We start from the raw sequence: 16,386 nt of genomic DNA, 5'->3' as shown, positions 1-16,386 counted from the left end.
CTTATTCTTAAATTGATTAAATTGTTTTTCCCCCTCATCAATCTACACACAATACCCAATAATGACAAAGAAAAAAATAGGTTTTTAGAAATGCTAATTTATCAACAACAACAAAAAAACTGAAATATTAAACATGTTTATTTAATCCATTTTAGAATAAGGCTGCAATGTAAGAAAATGTGGAAAAAGTCAAAGGTTCTGAATTTATGCAAATGTAACCAATGAACACAAAGTAGATGGTTCCTACATATTGCTGAGAGATGTGCAATGTTCCTATATGACTGTATTGGCTCAGACTGCCAGTATGCCGGCAATATTAGGTTGTAGACATAGTTTATATTGATAACAACACAGTCCCTTACATTGCAGGGCCAAGTGCTGTGTTACATTTAGCATAGATGTCCGCATTTCCATATCAATGAAAGAGCTTGATTTAAAAGGGACAATCTGTTTAAAAATCTGGCTTAAATAAGCGTATTAGTCCAGGCTTGTTTAGCAGAATGATGACATTATTGTATGTTATTATCATCAGAAAAGGTTTCTTTAGTTATAATTCCATCAGTCTGTAAGCAGAGAGTGGAACATTAGTGTTCACACAGCAATCACCATCGTTATCCCACGCTTCAGATATCCCATTAACTGTGGAGAGAGATTACTTTGTCTGTCACAAACGGCACCCAATTCCCTATATAGTACACTACTTTGACCAGAGCCCTATTCCCTATATAGTGCATGACTTTGACCAGAGCCCTGTAGTGCACTATATAGGGAATAGGGTGCCATTTGAGACGCATATCCAGAATGCACCAGGGCCGACCCGATCGAACGTTGGATTGTTGGAGCCGATACAAAATGTCTTCGTTTTCTTTCTTTGTGTTCTGGTCGTTCCTTGAGCAGGGGAGGCCGGGGAAAGATGGACTTCCTGGGTACGAGGTGAGAGAAAATAACTTAGACATACATACATGCACACACATACACACTCACATACACATATTCACACACGCACGCACACACGCACACACGCACACACACACACACACACACACACACACACACACACACACACACACACACACACACACACACACACACACACACACACACACACACACAGACACACACACAGACAGACAGACAATATGTCCCTCAACAGAAAGAAGCACCAGCAGCATCCTTGACAGTAGTGCTGTTATCTAGCATCTAGCCCCTGAGCTACGGCATCACAACAGGTGCATTAAAACACTTCTATTTGCATATTACACCATTGCATGATAATAACTCAAAGGTATCCTGCAGATGTTGGGCTGTGTTGACTTTTAGTCTTTGTATACTAACTATACAGTTAATGCTGGGAGGCAGTCATAGATAACTGTTCGTAATAAAGGGCAGAATGATCTATTTTCATTTCCAGATAAGTGTTCGGATAAAACTTAACGAGTAAAAAATAAAACAACTGCCACTGTGATCTCTACTGGAAACATCACTAGTTGTGTTTTGTACTCTGTCATGTAACATCACTAGTTGTGTTTTGTACTCTGTCATGTAACATGACTAGTTGTGTTTTGTACTCTGTCATGTAACATGACTAGTTGTGTTTTGTACTCTGTCATGTAACATGACTAGTTGTGTTTTGTACTCTGTCATGTAACATGACTAGTTGTGTTTTGTACTCTGTCATGTAACATCACTAGTTGTGTTTTGTACTCTGTCATGTAACATCACTAGTTGTGTTTTGTACTCTGTCATGTAACATCACTAGTTGTGTTTTGTACTCTGTCATGTAACATGACTAGTTGTGTTTTGTACTCTGTCATGTAACATCACTAGTTGTGTTTTGTACTCTGTCATGTAACATGACTAGTTGTGTTTAGCTGAACTATAAATACCAACAACAGATACAGTAACTGGTTGTCTGGTCAGTACATTGGTACTTCTATCAGTCTTTATCACAGAGATCTCAACAGTGAACGAGCGGAAAGAAGGGCCAACTTATTATTATTTCACCCACTTCCATCAACAACATCTTAGGGAGGGAGGGAGGGAGGGAGGGAGGGAGGGAGAGATTTTAATGCCTTGTTGTTAGATGGTGTATCTCTTGTTCTCAATCATTCGGTGGGGCAACAGTGCCATCTAGCAGGTGAATGTGCTCCTATTCTAAACGTTCCCTAAAAACTCCTCTCATTCTACTGCAATGATCTGGCTTTGAGGTTTAATGCCAGGCCCAGGGAGCGACGATGGAAGTCGGATTCAGTGGGCACGATGATAGATGTAAGCCTCCCATCAGGCGTTGGGGAATAACATTGCAGAAATAAAAAATAGAGAGAGGGCTGCAGATGAAGGCAGACGAGGAGGAGGAGAACAGAGTTCCGCAAAGAGCTGCTGCCCGCTTGCTTTTAAAACCACATGATCGTGCCAGATTGTATTTTGCATGGCGGCAGTAATCCTTGCAGTAAATGGATACAAAGATGTTCCCAGAGGTTGTACAGTCAGTGAGATGGAGGGAGCGAGGAGAGCTGAAAAGGAAGAGAGGAGAGGAGAATGGAGGAGTGTAGTTCTGAGAGAAGTGTTGCACATAGAACGAACGACAGGTGTTTCTCTCCCAGCTAGGGAGGGAGGGAGGGAGGCTGGCAGGCAGGCAGAGTGGGAGGGGGGCGGCATACAGTCCACAGAGGGAAGTGGGGCTATGTGATGCAGAGAAGCTGTGACAGACAATGTGGAAGGTGAAACACAGTCCTTGGAGAACTCCATAAATCCTCAGAAACAGGAACAACAGTCATCATCAATCATTTAAAAAGCTTGTTTCTGATTGAGGATTTGGAATGAAAGACATCCTGTCAATCACTTCACTGCTGCCACCAATTGTTAAGATTATAACGGGACCCGGCAGTCTAGTTATTGCAACAATAAACCTTTTTTGAATGTGAATAAGCTAAGACGCAAGCGTGGGTTGGGAAATGTAAAATGATAAGCAATCATTAAATGACCCTGAGTGTGGAGGATTGGTTGATGTTGATGGGGGTGATTACAGAGCAGCAGATTAGACCCAGTTGGTCTCAGTGGGTGTCTGAACAAAAGCAGTGTGCTTTTGAGTGCTAGGAGAGGAGAGGAGAGGAGAGGAGAGGAGAGGAGAGGAGAGGAGAGGAGAGGAGAGGAGAGGAGAGGAGAGGAGAGGAGAGGAGAGGAGAGGAGAGTCAGATTTAGAGAGAGAGGGAGGAAAGGAGAAAAGACAAAGAGAGGAGTGGGTAAAGAGAGAGAAGACTAGCCTCGGGGTCATCTTCATTCCAAATATCCAATTATTTAGCAGTGCTCTTTGCTCTTCTCTCTGGTCTGGAGGGACTTCTCTGTCTCTCTGCAATCAGCAGAGCATTTCAGACAGAACCGGCACTCCTCTGTCATGTGTTCATACTGTGATATGTTTTATCTTCTTACAGGGAGCCACAGGTAGACCAGGAGACAGAGGATCCAAGGGAGAACGGGTAAGCACCTTTATTTTGTTTCTCTGAAGCTGTTTTCCATAAACACAATTCATTGTGTGTGATGGAAAAATATCACACAGAACCTAACCCAACCAAAAGGTAGTGATGTATAGAAACACATGTTTCCCCCCTTGCTTCCCCCTGCTGTGCCTAAGTATTTGATAAAGGCATCTGAAATGCAATGCATTTTGTATGCCACCATTGTATTTCTGAAACCCCTATTTATAAAGCCCTGTCACAGTCTTTTACAGTGTAATCTGTTTATAAAGCCCTGTCACAGTCTTCTACAGTATAATCTGTTTATAAAGCCCTGTCACAGTCTTCTACAGCGTAATCTGTTTATAAAGCCCTGTCACAGTCTTCTACAGTGTAATATGTTTATAAAGCCCTGTTACAGTCTTCTACAGTGTAATCTGTTTATAAAGCCCTGTCACAGTCTTCTACAGTGGAATCTGTTCCCAAACGCTAGTCACGGCGGTTTGTAGGAGAGCTAAGATACATCGTGACAGAATTGGCCACAGTCCCTGGAGATCTGTATCTGAGTGGGCTCAATCAGGGTAATGGCTGGATGAGGACTGACTGTGTAATGCTGAGGCGTTGGTAGCTACAGTATCAGCCCAAAGTCAGACTGGCCTTATGCCAATGCTCTATCAGAATGCCTCCGGTACAGTCTGGAGTGGGACTGACAACAATCCCCTCACCCTTTTATTTAACCAGGCAAGTCAATTAAGAATATTTTCTTATTTACAATGATGGCCTAGCTAAATAAAGTGATTGTAGATCTGAATTGGAAACCGGAGGGTGTACTGTAAACCAAATGGCAGTAGCTCACCAGCTAGCTAGATTTAGCCATTATACATATCGGTATATTTGAATGTATCTGTATTGTTTTATATTGTCAGGTATTACTGCACTGTTGGAGCTAGGAACATAAGTATTTCACTACACCCTTCCATAACATCTGCTAAATATGTGTACATGACCAATACAATTTGATTTGATTGTTCTTTACTGATCTCCTATTGCAGGGGGACCCAGGGATACCTGGAGCGAGGGGAGTCCAAGGGGAGAGGGGAAGGACAGGAGACCCAGGAATAGTGGGACCTATCGGGCCCCAAGGCCACCGAGGAGACCCTGGTCCACCAGGTCCCATTGCATCACCAAGCCCTCTGGTACGTTGGTTATATCTACTCCAAACACACCAAGCCCTCTGGTACGTTGGTTATATCTCCTCCAAACACACCAAGCCCTCTGGTACATTGTTATATATCTCCTCCAAACACACCAAGCCCTCTGGTATGTTGGTTCTATCTCCTCCAAACACACCAAGCCCTCTGATACATTGTTATATATCTCCTCCAAACACACCAAGCCCTCTGGTATGTTGGTTATATCTCCTCCAAACACACCAAGCACTCTGGTACATTGTTATATATCTCCTCCAAACACACCAAGCCCTCTGGTACGTTGTTAGATATCTCCTCCAAACACACCAAGCCCTCTGGTACGTTGTTATATATCTCCCCCAAACACACCAAGCCCAATGGTACGTTGGTTATATCTCCTCCAAACACACCAAGCCCTCTGGTACGTTGTTATATATCTCCTCCAAACACACCAAGCCCTCTGGTACGTTGGTTATATCTCCTCCAAACACACCAAGCCCTCTGATACATTGTTATATATCTCCCCCAAACACACCAAGCCCTCTGGTACGTTGGTTATATCTCCTCCAAACACACCAAGCCCTCTGGTACGTTGTTATATATCTCCCCCAAACACACCAAGCCCAATGGTACGTTGGTTATATCTCCTCCAAACACACCAAGCCCTCTGGTACGTTGTTATATATCTCCTCCAAACACACCAAGCCCTCTGGTACGTTGGTTATATCTCCTCCAAACACACCAAGCACTCTGGTACGTTGTTATATATCTCCCCCAAATACACCAAGCCTTCTGGTACGTTGGTTATATCTCCCCAAATACACCAAGCCTTCTGGTACGTTGGTTATATCTCCCCAAACACACCAAGCCCTCTGGTACGTTGGTTATATCTCCCCCAAACACACCAAGCCCTCTGGTACGTTGTTATATATCTCCCCCAAATACACCAAGCCTTCTGGTACGTTGGTTATATCTCCCCAAAACACACCAAGCCCTCTGGTATGTTGGTTATATCTCCTCCAAACACACCAAGCCCTCTGGTACGTTGGTTATATCTCCCCAAAACACACCAAGCCCTCTGGTACATTGGTTATATATCTCCCCCGAATACACCAAGCCCTCTTGTACGTTATTATATCTCCCCCAAACACACCAAGCCCTCTGGTACGTTATATCTCCCCCAAACACACCAAGCCCTCTGGTACGTTGTTATATATCTCCTCCAAACACACCAAGCCCTCTGGTACGTTGGTTATATCTCCCCAAAACACACCAAGCCCTCTGGTACATTGTTATATATCTCCCCCGAACACACCAAGCCCTCTTGTACGTTATTATATCTCCCCCGAACACACCAAGCCCTCTGGTACGTTATATCTCCCCCAAACACACCAAGCCCTCTGGTACGTTGTTATATATCTCCCCCGAACACACCAAGCCCTCTTGTACGTTGGTTATATCTCCCCAAAACACACCAAGCCCTCTGGTACATTGTTATATATCTCCCCCGAACACACCAAGCCCTCTTGTACGTTATTATATCTCCTCCAAACACACCAAGCCCTCTGGTACGTTGTTATATATCTCCCCCAAACACACCAAGCCCTCTGGTACGTTGGTTATATCTCCCCCAAATACACCAAGCCCTCTGGTACATTGGTTATATCTCCCCCAAACACACCAAGCCCTCTGGTACGTTGGTTATATCTCCCCCAAACACACCAAGCCCTCTGGTACGTTGTTATATATCTCCTCCAAACACACCAAGCCCTCTGGTACATTGTTATATATCTCCTCCAAACACACCAAGCCCTCTGGTACGTTGGTTATATCTCCTCCAAACACACCAAGCCATCTGGTACGTTGGTTATATCTCCCCCAAACACACCAAGCCCTCTGGTACGTTGGTTATATCTCCCCCAAACACACCAAGCCCTCTGGTACGTTGGTTATATCTCCTCCAAACACACCAAGCCCTCTGGTACGTTGTTATATATCTACTCCAAACACACTAAGCCATCTGGTACGTTGGTTATATCTCCCCCAAACACACCAAGCCCTCTGGTACGTTGTTATATATCTCCTCCAAACACACCAAGCCCTCTGGTACGTTGTTATATATCTCCTCCAAACACACCAAGCCCTCTGGTACGTTGTTATATATCTACTCCAAACACACTAAGCCATCTGGTACGTTGGTTATATCTCCCCCAAACACACCAAGCCCTCTGGTACGTTGGTTATATCTCCTCCAAACACACCAAGCCCTCTGGTACGTTGGTTATATCTCCTCCAAACACACCAAGCCCTCTGGTACGTTGGTTATATCAACTCCAAACACACCAAGCCCTCTGGTACATTGTTATATATCTACTCCAAACACACCAAGCCCTCTGGTACATTGGTTATATCTCCTCCAAACATACCAAGCCCTCTGGTACGTTGTTATATATCTCCTCCAAACACACCAAGCCCTCTGGTACGTTGTTATATATCTACTCCAAACACACTAAGCCATCTGGTACGTTGGTTATATCTCCCCCAAACACACCAAGCCCTCTGGTACGTTGTTATATATCTCCTCCAAACACACCAAGCCCTCTGGTACGTTGTTATATATCTACTCCAAACACACTAAGCCATCTGGTACGTTGGTTATATCTCCCCCAAACACACCAAGCCCTCTGATACGTTGGTTATATCTCCCCCAAACACACCAAGCCCTCTGGTACGTTGGTTATATCTCCCCCAAACACACCAAGCCCTCTGGTACGTTGGTTATATCTCCTCCAAACACACCAAGCCCTCTGGTACGTTGGTTATATCAACTCCAAACACACCAAGCCCTCTGGTACGTTGGTTATATCTCCCCCAAACACACCAAGCCCTCTGATACGTTGGTTATATCTCCCCCAAACACACCAAGCCCTCTGATACGTTGGTTATATCTCCCCCAAACACACCAAGCCCTCTGGTACGTTGGTTATATCTCCCCCAAACACACCAAGCCCTCTGGTACGTTGGTTATATCTCCTCCAAACACACCAAGCCCTCTGGTACGTTGGTTATATCTCCTCCAAACACACCAAGCCCTCTGGTACGTTGGTTATATCAACTCCAAACACACCAAGCCCTCTGGTACGTTGTTATATATCTACTCCAAACACACTAAGCCATCTGGTACGTTGGTTATATCTCCCCCAAACACACCAAGCCCTCTGGTACGTTGGTTATATCTCCCCCAAACACACCAAGCCCTCTGGTACGTTGTTATATATCTCCTCCAAACACACTAAGCCATCTGGTACGTTGGTTATATCTCCTCCAAACACACCAAGCCATCTGATACATTGTTATATATCTCCCCCAAACACACCAAGCCCTCTGGTACGTTGTTAGATATCTCCTCCAAACACACCAAGCCCTCTGGTACGTTGTTATATATCTCCTCCAAACACACCAAGCCCTCTGGTACGTTGTTATATATCTCCCCCAAACACACCAAGCCCTCTGGTACGTTATATCTCCCCCAAACACACCAAGCCCTCTGGTACGTTGTTATATATCTCCTCCAAACACACCAAGCCCTCTGGTACATTGTTATATATCTCCTCCAAACACACCAAGCCCTCTGGTACGTTGTTATATATCTCCTCCAAACACACCAAGCCCTCTGGTACATTGTTATATATCTCCTCCAAACACACCAAGCCCTCTGGTACGTTGTTATATATCTCCCCCAAACACACCAAGCCCTCTGGTACGTTATATCTCCCCCAAACACACCAAGCCCTCTGGTACGTTGTTATATATCTCCCCCAAACACACCAAGCCCTCTGGTACGTTATATCTCCCCCAAACACACCAAGCCCTCTGGTACGTTGTTTATATCTCCCACAAACTGGCCAAGTCTAGCCAAACTCCCATCTTGAATGATGTTGAATAAAGGTGTTATCAAGGTTGTTATGAATGATCCTGTAACACTCATAAAGGTGTCCTGACCTGTTTTATAAAGGTGTTGTGAATGTCTTATGCACACCCGAGATCTCCCAACACTCATAGTCCAACCGTATACCCATAGACTCTGGGAATTGGAAATTCATGCTCCACATTTTTGTGTGTGTTTGTCTATACCCGCCCATAAAATCATAAAATCAAAGACTATCCTCAGTCACACATAATTAAAGCATCTAAACATCCTCCTTTCTTCGGTGGTCTGAGTAATTAGCGGATATTCTATTTCTCTGTAAATGAATACAGTACTGCAGTAGCATAGAGTTGTGTGGAGCTGTGTGGAGCAACATATGACACAGCAGATAACAGATAGGCATAATGAAGCCTGCTAGGTTGTTTCTGCTCCTCACCTCCCACTCCTGATCAGCTCAACCCCACAGGGGGGTCAGGAGAGAGGGAAGGAGAGAAGGGCTAGAGAGAGAGGGGTGGAGAGAGGGAGAAGGAGAGAAGACTAGAGGGAGAGCGACGGAGAGAGAGAGAGAGAGAGAGAGAGAAGGAGAGAGGACTAGAGAGAGAGGAGCGGAGAGAGGGAAGGAGAGAGGGCTATAGAGAGAGGAGTGGAGAGCGGGAAGGAGAGAGGGCTATAGAGAGCGAGAGAAGGAGAGAGGGCTAGAGAGAGAGGGAAGGAGAGAGGGAAAGAGAGAGAGGGGTGGTGAAAGAGGGATATGGAAAACAGAAAAGACAGAGAAATGAGAGAGATGGAGAGAGATGGAGGAAATGAGAGAGAGGGAGGAAAGAGGAGAGAGGGAGGAAAGGAGAGAGGGAGGAAAGGAGAGAGAGGGAGGAAATGAGAGAGAGGGAGGAAAGAAGAGAGAGTAATTGCTTGCTGTTTGGGGTTTTAGGCTGGGTTTCTGTACAGCACTTTGATATATCAGCTGATGTAAGAAGGGCTATATAAATACCTTTGATTTGATTTGATTTGAAAGGAGAGAGAGGGAGGAAAGGAGAGAGAGGAATAGAGAGAAGGAGAGAGATGGAGAGAGCGTGGGAGTGAGGAGAGAGAGAGAAGGAGAGAGCTGGAGAGAGCATGGGAGTGAGGAGAGAGAGAAGGAGAGAGCTGGAGAGAGCATGGGAGTGAGGAGAGAGAGAAGGAGAGAGCTGGAGAGAGTGTGGGAGTGAGGAGAGAGAGGAGAGAGCTGGAGAGAGGGTGGGAGTGAGGAGAGCACTGCAGAGGATCGAAAAACACCTCTGTGTGTCACAGCTATTTTACACGCGGCATGCAGAGGGTTACATAACACAACAGAGATTAAAGACTTCTGAATGCCAAGAAAACAAGTACTAAAGGGTTACCCTCCTATATCTTTCTCTCATAGAACAGAACAGTACAGTGACCCTATTAAACAGAAAAGTACATTGGCAACTCTTCCGCGGTATTCAGCACTGCCAAAATACAAGTATCCTGTTTTTAAACCAGTCGCAATAGAACACGATAATATTTGAGCGATCAATATCGATGTTCGAAAATGTCCCTGAATATTGTTACTTTAATACCTTTATGCTGCCAGGGTTTTGTTCCATCCTCTCCTCTACCTATCAAGACACAGACAATATGAAGAACCTTTTAGAAAATGGCCCACAGATGATCACAGTTCATTGTAACAGTATATGAGGTTTAAGCTCTGATTGCAAAGATGTTTCAAACACACAAGTCCCTGTTTTTCTCCCTGGGTTTATTCTAGTTGTTCATACTTATAAATCCCATTCCTTTATCCGTACCACTTTCTGGAGTCCACCAGAAATACGGTATTATAATGCATTTATCAGTCTTTTCTATGGGCAGTCAGAAGAATATAGAACTCTAAAAGAACATTTTCATAGTTCCGATTTCCATTCCATTCTGTTGCTAAAGTTCTCCTCTACAATTCAAGGCTCTCTCCACACAAACATTCTGAGCAAACAGCAATCTTACTTTAAGCTTGAGATAGATGGCAGGGACAGGGAGACAGGGAGAGAGGAGTTGATTATTATGCCATGAAGCATTGCATCTCTTTATCGCTGAAGACGCTGCAATTTTATAACACGTTGAATAAAACATGAACTACTGCTGTCTCGCTAATTACATTTTCTTAATCTGTTAAAGACGTTTTGGTTAAGTTTGTGTTATTCTGTTTCTGTTTCTCTCTCTTGTGCCTGTCTGTCTGTCTGTCTGTCTGTATCTCTCTGTCTTTCACACACTCTCTCTCTCTCTCTCTCTCTCTCTCTCTCTCTCTCTCTCTCTCTCCCTCTCCCTCTCCCTCTCTCTCTCTCTCTCTCTCTCTCTCTCTCTCTCTCTCTCTCTCTCCCTCTCCCTCTCCCTCTCCCTCTCACAGAATGATGCCAATTCCATGGAGGAAATTAAAATGTTTATCCGGAATGAAGTATTGCGGTTGTTTGAAGGTACAGCTGTTACGTCTGAATCCCAACTTGTTGTCGACCCAATTTATCCTTCAGGGGGTCCCTTTGTTTTCTCCTCACTCTTTTAAGGATTTCAGGATTTCTAAATCGGGGGGGAAATCTAAATTGGATATTGTTGCCTTAGTTCTTCAGGAAGTAAAAGAGTCCCAAGTAAGAGAATAGTTCCTGCTGGGTGAAGGTATTTTATTGTTCTGCCACTGTGTTGTGATATTGAATGGCAGTGTGGTATGCAAGCCTCAGTTTAGTACACATCCTAACTAACTAATGAGCTATTCTACCGTTTTATGTTTTCTGATACAGAATTTCAATTTGAGAGCTTGGGCCTGTAAGGTTCTGTCTGAGTTATGGACATATCGTTGTTCTGTTCAATGTTTTCTACCTATATAGTAGTCTAAATAGCCCAATTCATGTTGTTAAATTCAAAATAATCAAATATTGCTGACACCATTCAAACCAATGAGGGTTTGGAACTGTAAAGCCAATTATCTCGGAATCATCTTTTTGCAGATAGAACCTTTAGTCACAAGCTCTTGAATTGTCTATCACATGCAGAGAGTGTTGGTATATTATCAAATCAAATCAAATCAAACGTTATTAGTCACATGCGCCGAATACAACAGGTGTAGACCTTACAGTGAAATGCTTACTTAACCAACAATGCAGTTTAAAAAAATACGGATAAGAATAATAAATAAAAGTAACAAGTAATTAAAGAGCAGCAGTAAAATAACAATAGCGAGAATATATTCAGGGGGGTACCGGTACAGAGTCAATGTGTGGGGACACCGGTTAGTTGAGGTAATATGTACATGTAGGTAGAGTTATTAAAGTGACTATGCATAGATGATAACAACAGAGAGTAGCAGTGGTGTAAAAGAGTGGAAGGGGGGGCCAATGCAAATAGTCTGGGTAGCCATTTGATTAGATGTTCAGAAGTCTTATGGCTTGGGGGTAGAAGCTGTTTAGAAGCCTCTTGGACCTAGACTTGGCCCTCCGGTACCGCTTGCCGTGCGGTAGCAGAGAGAACAGTCTATGAATAGGCTGGCTGGAGTCTTTGACAATTGTTAGGGCCTGGTATGTACTGGGCCGTACGCACTATCCTCTGTAGTGCCTTGCGGTTGGAGGCCGAGCAGTTGCAATACCAGGCAGTGATGCAACCAGTCAGGATGCTCTCGATGGTGCAGCTGTAGAACCTTTTGAGGATCTGAGGACCCGTGCCAAATCTTTTCAGTCATCCTGAGGGGGAATAGGTTTTGTTGTGCCCTCTTCACGACTGTCTTGGTGTGCTTGGACCATGTCAGTTTGTTGGTGAAGTGGACACCAAGGAACTTGAAGCTCTCAACCTGCTCCACTACAGCCCCGTCGATTTGAATGGGGGCGTGCTCGGTCCTCTTTTTCCTGTAGTCCACAATCATCTCCTTTGTCTTGATCACGTTGAGGGAGAGGTTGTTGTCCTGGCACCACATGGCCAGGTCTCTGACCTCCTCCCTATAGGCTGTCTCATCGTTGTCGGTGATCAGGCCTACCACTGTTGTGTCATTGGCAAACTTAATGCTGGTGTTGGAGCAGTGCCTGGCCGTGGAGTCATGAGTGAACAGGGAGTACAGGAGGGGATGAGCACGCACCCCTGAGGGGCCCCTGTGTTGAGGATCAGCGTGGCGGATGTGTCGTTACCTATCCTTCCCACCTGGGGCCAGCCCGTCAGGAAGTGCAGGATCCAGTTGCAGAGGGAGGTGTTTAGTCCCAGGGTCCTTAGCTTATTGATGAGCTTCGAGGGCACTATGGTGTTGAACGCTGAGCTGTAGTCAATGAATAGCATTCTCACATAGGTGTTCCTTTTGTCTAGGTGGGAAGGGACAGTGTGGAGTGCAATAGAGATTGCATCATCTGTGGATCTGTTGGGGTGGTGTGCAAATTGGAGTGGGTTTAGGATTTCTGGGATAATGGTGTTGATGTGAGCCATGACCAGTCTTTCAATGCACTTCATGGCTACAGATGTGAGTGCTATGGGTCGGTAGTCATTTAGGCAGGTTACCTTAGTGTTCTTGGGCACAGGCACTATGGTGGTCTGCTTAAAACATTTTGGTATTACAGACTCGGACAGGGAGAGGTTGTAAATGTCAGTGAAGACACTTGCCAGTTGGTCAGTGTATGCTCACAGTACACGTCCTGGTAATCCCTCTGGCCCCATGGCCTTGTGAATGTTGACCTGTTAAAAGGTCTTACACACATCGCCTGCAGAGAGCGTGATGACACAGTCTTCCAGAACAGCTGGTGCTCTCATGCATGTTTCAGTGTTATTTGCTTCGAAGCGAGCATAGAAGTAGTTTAGCTCGTCTGGTAGGCTCGTGTCACTGGGCAACTCTCGGCTGTGCTTCACTTTGTAATCTGTAATGGTTTGCAAGCCCTGCCACATCTGACGAGCATCAGAGCCAGTGTAGTACGATTCGATCTTTGTCCTGTATTGACTCTTTGCCTGTTTGATGATTCGTCAGAGAGCATAGCGTGATTTATTATGAGCTTCCAGATTAGAGTCCCGCTCCTTGAAAGTGGCAGCTCTAGCCTTTAGCTCAGTGCGGATGTTGCCTGGCTTCTGGTTGGGGTATGTACGTATGGTCACTGTGGGGACGACGTCGTCAATGCACTTATTGATGAAGCCAATGACTGATGGGGTGTTTTCCTCAATTCCATCGGAGGAATCCCAGAACATATTCCAGTCTGTGCTAGCAAAACAGTCCTGTAGCTTAGCGTCTGCTTCATCTGACCACTTTTTTATTGATCTAGTCACTGGTGCTTCCTGCTTTAATTTTTGCTTGTAGGCTGGAATCAGGAGGATAGAATTATGGTCAGATTTGCCAAATGGAGGGCGAGGGAGAGCTTTGTATGCATCTCTGTGTGTGGAGTAAAGGTGGTCCAGAGTTGTTTTCCCTGTGGTTGCACATTTAACATGCTGATCGAAACTTTGGAAAACGGATTCAAGTTTCCCTGCGTTGAAGTCGCCGGCTATTAGGAGCGCTGCCTCTGGGTGAGCATTTTCTTGTTTGCTAATGGCGGAATACAGCTCCTTCGATGCTGTCTTAGTGCCAGCCTCAGTCTGTGGTGGTATGTAAACAGCTACAAAAAATACACATGAAAACTCTCTAGGTAGATTGTGTGGTCTACAGCTTATCATGAGATACACTACCCTAGGCGAGCAATAGCTGGAGACTTCCTTAGATATCGTGCACCAGCTGTTATTTATAACCAGCCAGCTGTATGTTGATAGTGTCGTCGTTCAGCCACGACTCCGTGAAGCATAAGATATTACAGTTTTGAATGTCCCGTTGGTAGTTTAATCTTTCGCGTAGGTCATCTATTTTATTGTCCAAAGATTGCACGTTTGCTAGCAGAATGGAAGGGGGTGTTTAATCGATTGACTACGAATTCTCAGAAGGCAGCCCGCCCTCTGGCCCCTTTTTCTCTGCCTCTTCTTCATGCAAATCACGGGAATCTGGGCCTGTTCCCGAGAAGCAGTATATCGTTCACGTCGGGCTCGTCAGACTCGTTAAAGGAAAAAAAGATTCTGCCAGTCCGTGGTGAATAATCACGGTCCTGATGTCCAGAAGTTATTTTTCGGTCATAAGAGACAGTAGCGGCAACATTATGTACAAAATAAGTACAAAAATAAGTTACAAACAACGCAAATAAACGAACAAAAATACACAATCGGTTGGGGACACGTAAAACGCCAGCCTTCTTCCCCGACACCATTGTTACAATGATACAGAATGTGAATTGTCTATTACTTGTAGAGAGTGCTGGTATTATTATGATACAGAATGTGAATTGTCTATCACTTGCAGACATTGTTGGTATTATTGTAATACAGAATTTTTATGTCACTCACCAGAGAGACTATCAAGCCATGTCATGCAGAAGACGCCGGCGGCCATTTTAGCGGCGCAGGTTCGACAGGGTTCTCCCGGTCCCCCTGGCAACGACGGATCCCCAGGGCCTCCAGGGGAAGAAGGCCCACCCGGCCCTCAAGGTAAGAACCACAGGCTGCTAAAACCACTGGAGACATAAAGTAATGCTCCTCCACACTCTGTCTAACACCAGCATAATAGATCTACATCTGAATAGAATATAAGAAAATAAGTTCTGTTCTACTCTACTCTCCTCTACTCTACTCTACTCTACTCTACTCTACTCTATTCTTATTTTCTCTTCTCTTTTATACCCTTCTCTTCAATTGTCATCTTTTCTGCTCTACCCTAATCTGCTCTGCTCTACTCTACTCTGCTCTACTCTACTGTGCTCTACTCTATTCTACTCTATTCTGTTCTACTCTACTCTACTCTATTCTATTCTACTCTATTCTTCTTTTCTCTTGTTTTCTTTTATACTATTCTTCTATTTTCATCTAATCTGCTCTGCTCTATTCTACTCTAATCTGCTCTGCTCTACTCTACTGTGCTCTACTCTACTGTGCTCTACTCTACTCTGCTCTACTCTACTGTGGTCTACTCTACTCTATTCTACTCTATTCTATTCTATTCTACTCCTCTCCTCTCCTCTCTTCTCTACCACCTCACTCCATTCCTCTCTACTCCTCTCCATTTCTATTCTCTCCTCTCTTCTCCACTCCTATCTACCACCTCTCTCCATTCCTCTCTTCTCCACTCCACTCCTATCTTATCCTCTCCACTCCACTCCTATCTTCTCCTCTCCACTCCTCTCCACTCCTCTCCTTTCCACTTCCCTCCACTCCACTCCTCTCTAACACCTCTCTACCACCCTTCTCCACTTCTCTCCACTTCTCTCCTCTCCACTTCACTCCTCTCTACTCTGACCACATCTGCTACACTATAACCTGACCTGAAGTAATACATAACAGCCTTTAATACAGCTCAAAGCTACTTTTTGAATGAAGGGAAGTTGTGTATGTGTGCAGGTGTATTCATGTGTTATTACTGAGTTTGGTGGTGTACTTTAGCTCACCTGAGTACCTGCCTTCAAGCCAGTAGCAGGGGAGCTCAGGTCACTGAGTTGAAACAAAAAGGATCTTACAGTCTAAATTGAATAAACAATGTAGCTTCTAATACCCAAAGGCCCTGTAGTTATGTGTTGTGATGGAGACAGAAGGAAGAGAAAAGTACTACTCTTTTAGGGAAGATGTGTTGCTGAAACGAGAGAGTGAAATAAAAAGTACTGCTGTTTTAGGAAAGATGTGTTGCTGAAACAAGAGAGTGAGGAGAATTGGAAAATATATTTGCTTTCTTTCAGAGGTTGTTTGTGTGGACGTCTGGGGGACTGAATGAAAGTGAATGGACACTTCTGTGTTGTAAGGATTCATA

The 16,386-nt window shown here is 44.6% G+C and overlaps 1 protein-coding gene across 8 annotated transcripts in view; it reads left to right on the top strand.

Moving 5' to 3' along the window:
* LOC106595326 (collagen alpha-1(XIX) chain) overlaps positions 1–16,386 on the top strand; it is a 252,114-nt gene that overhangs the window by 220,491 nt on the left and 15,237 nt on the right. For all 8 annotated transcript variants that reach the window (XR_006756828.1, XM_045687095.1, XM_045687093.1 and 5 more), the window contains 5 exons: positions 898–933; positions 3,432–3,476; positions 4,505–4,648; positions 10,966–11,032; positions 14,940–15,077. Coding sequence is in view for 7 of the 8 variants with exons in the window: in XM_045687095.1 (XP_045543051.1) it covers positions 898–933; positions 3,432–3,476; positions 4,505–4,648; positions 10,966–11,032; positions 14,940–15,077 (430 nt within the window). In the remaining variant the exon portion in view is untranslated. The remainder of the gene's footprint in view (positions 1–897; positions 934–3,431; positions 3,477–4,504; positions 4,649–10,965; positions 11,033–14,939; positions 15,078–16,386) is intronic.

Source organism: Salmo salar, chromosome ssa01 (genome assembly GCF_905237065.1).
Source record: "Salmo salar chromosome ssa01, Ssal_v3.1, whole genome shotgun sequence".
NCBI classification, from domain to species: domain Eukaryota; kingdom Metazoa; phylum Chordata; class Actinopteri; order Salmoniformes; family Salmonidae; genus Salmo; species Salmo salar.
This window is presented reverse-complemented; position numbering and strand designations above follow the sequence as displayed.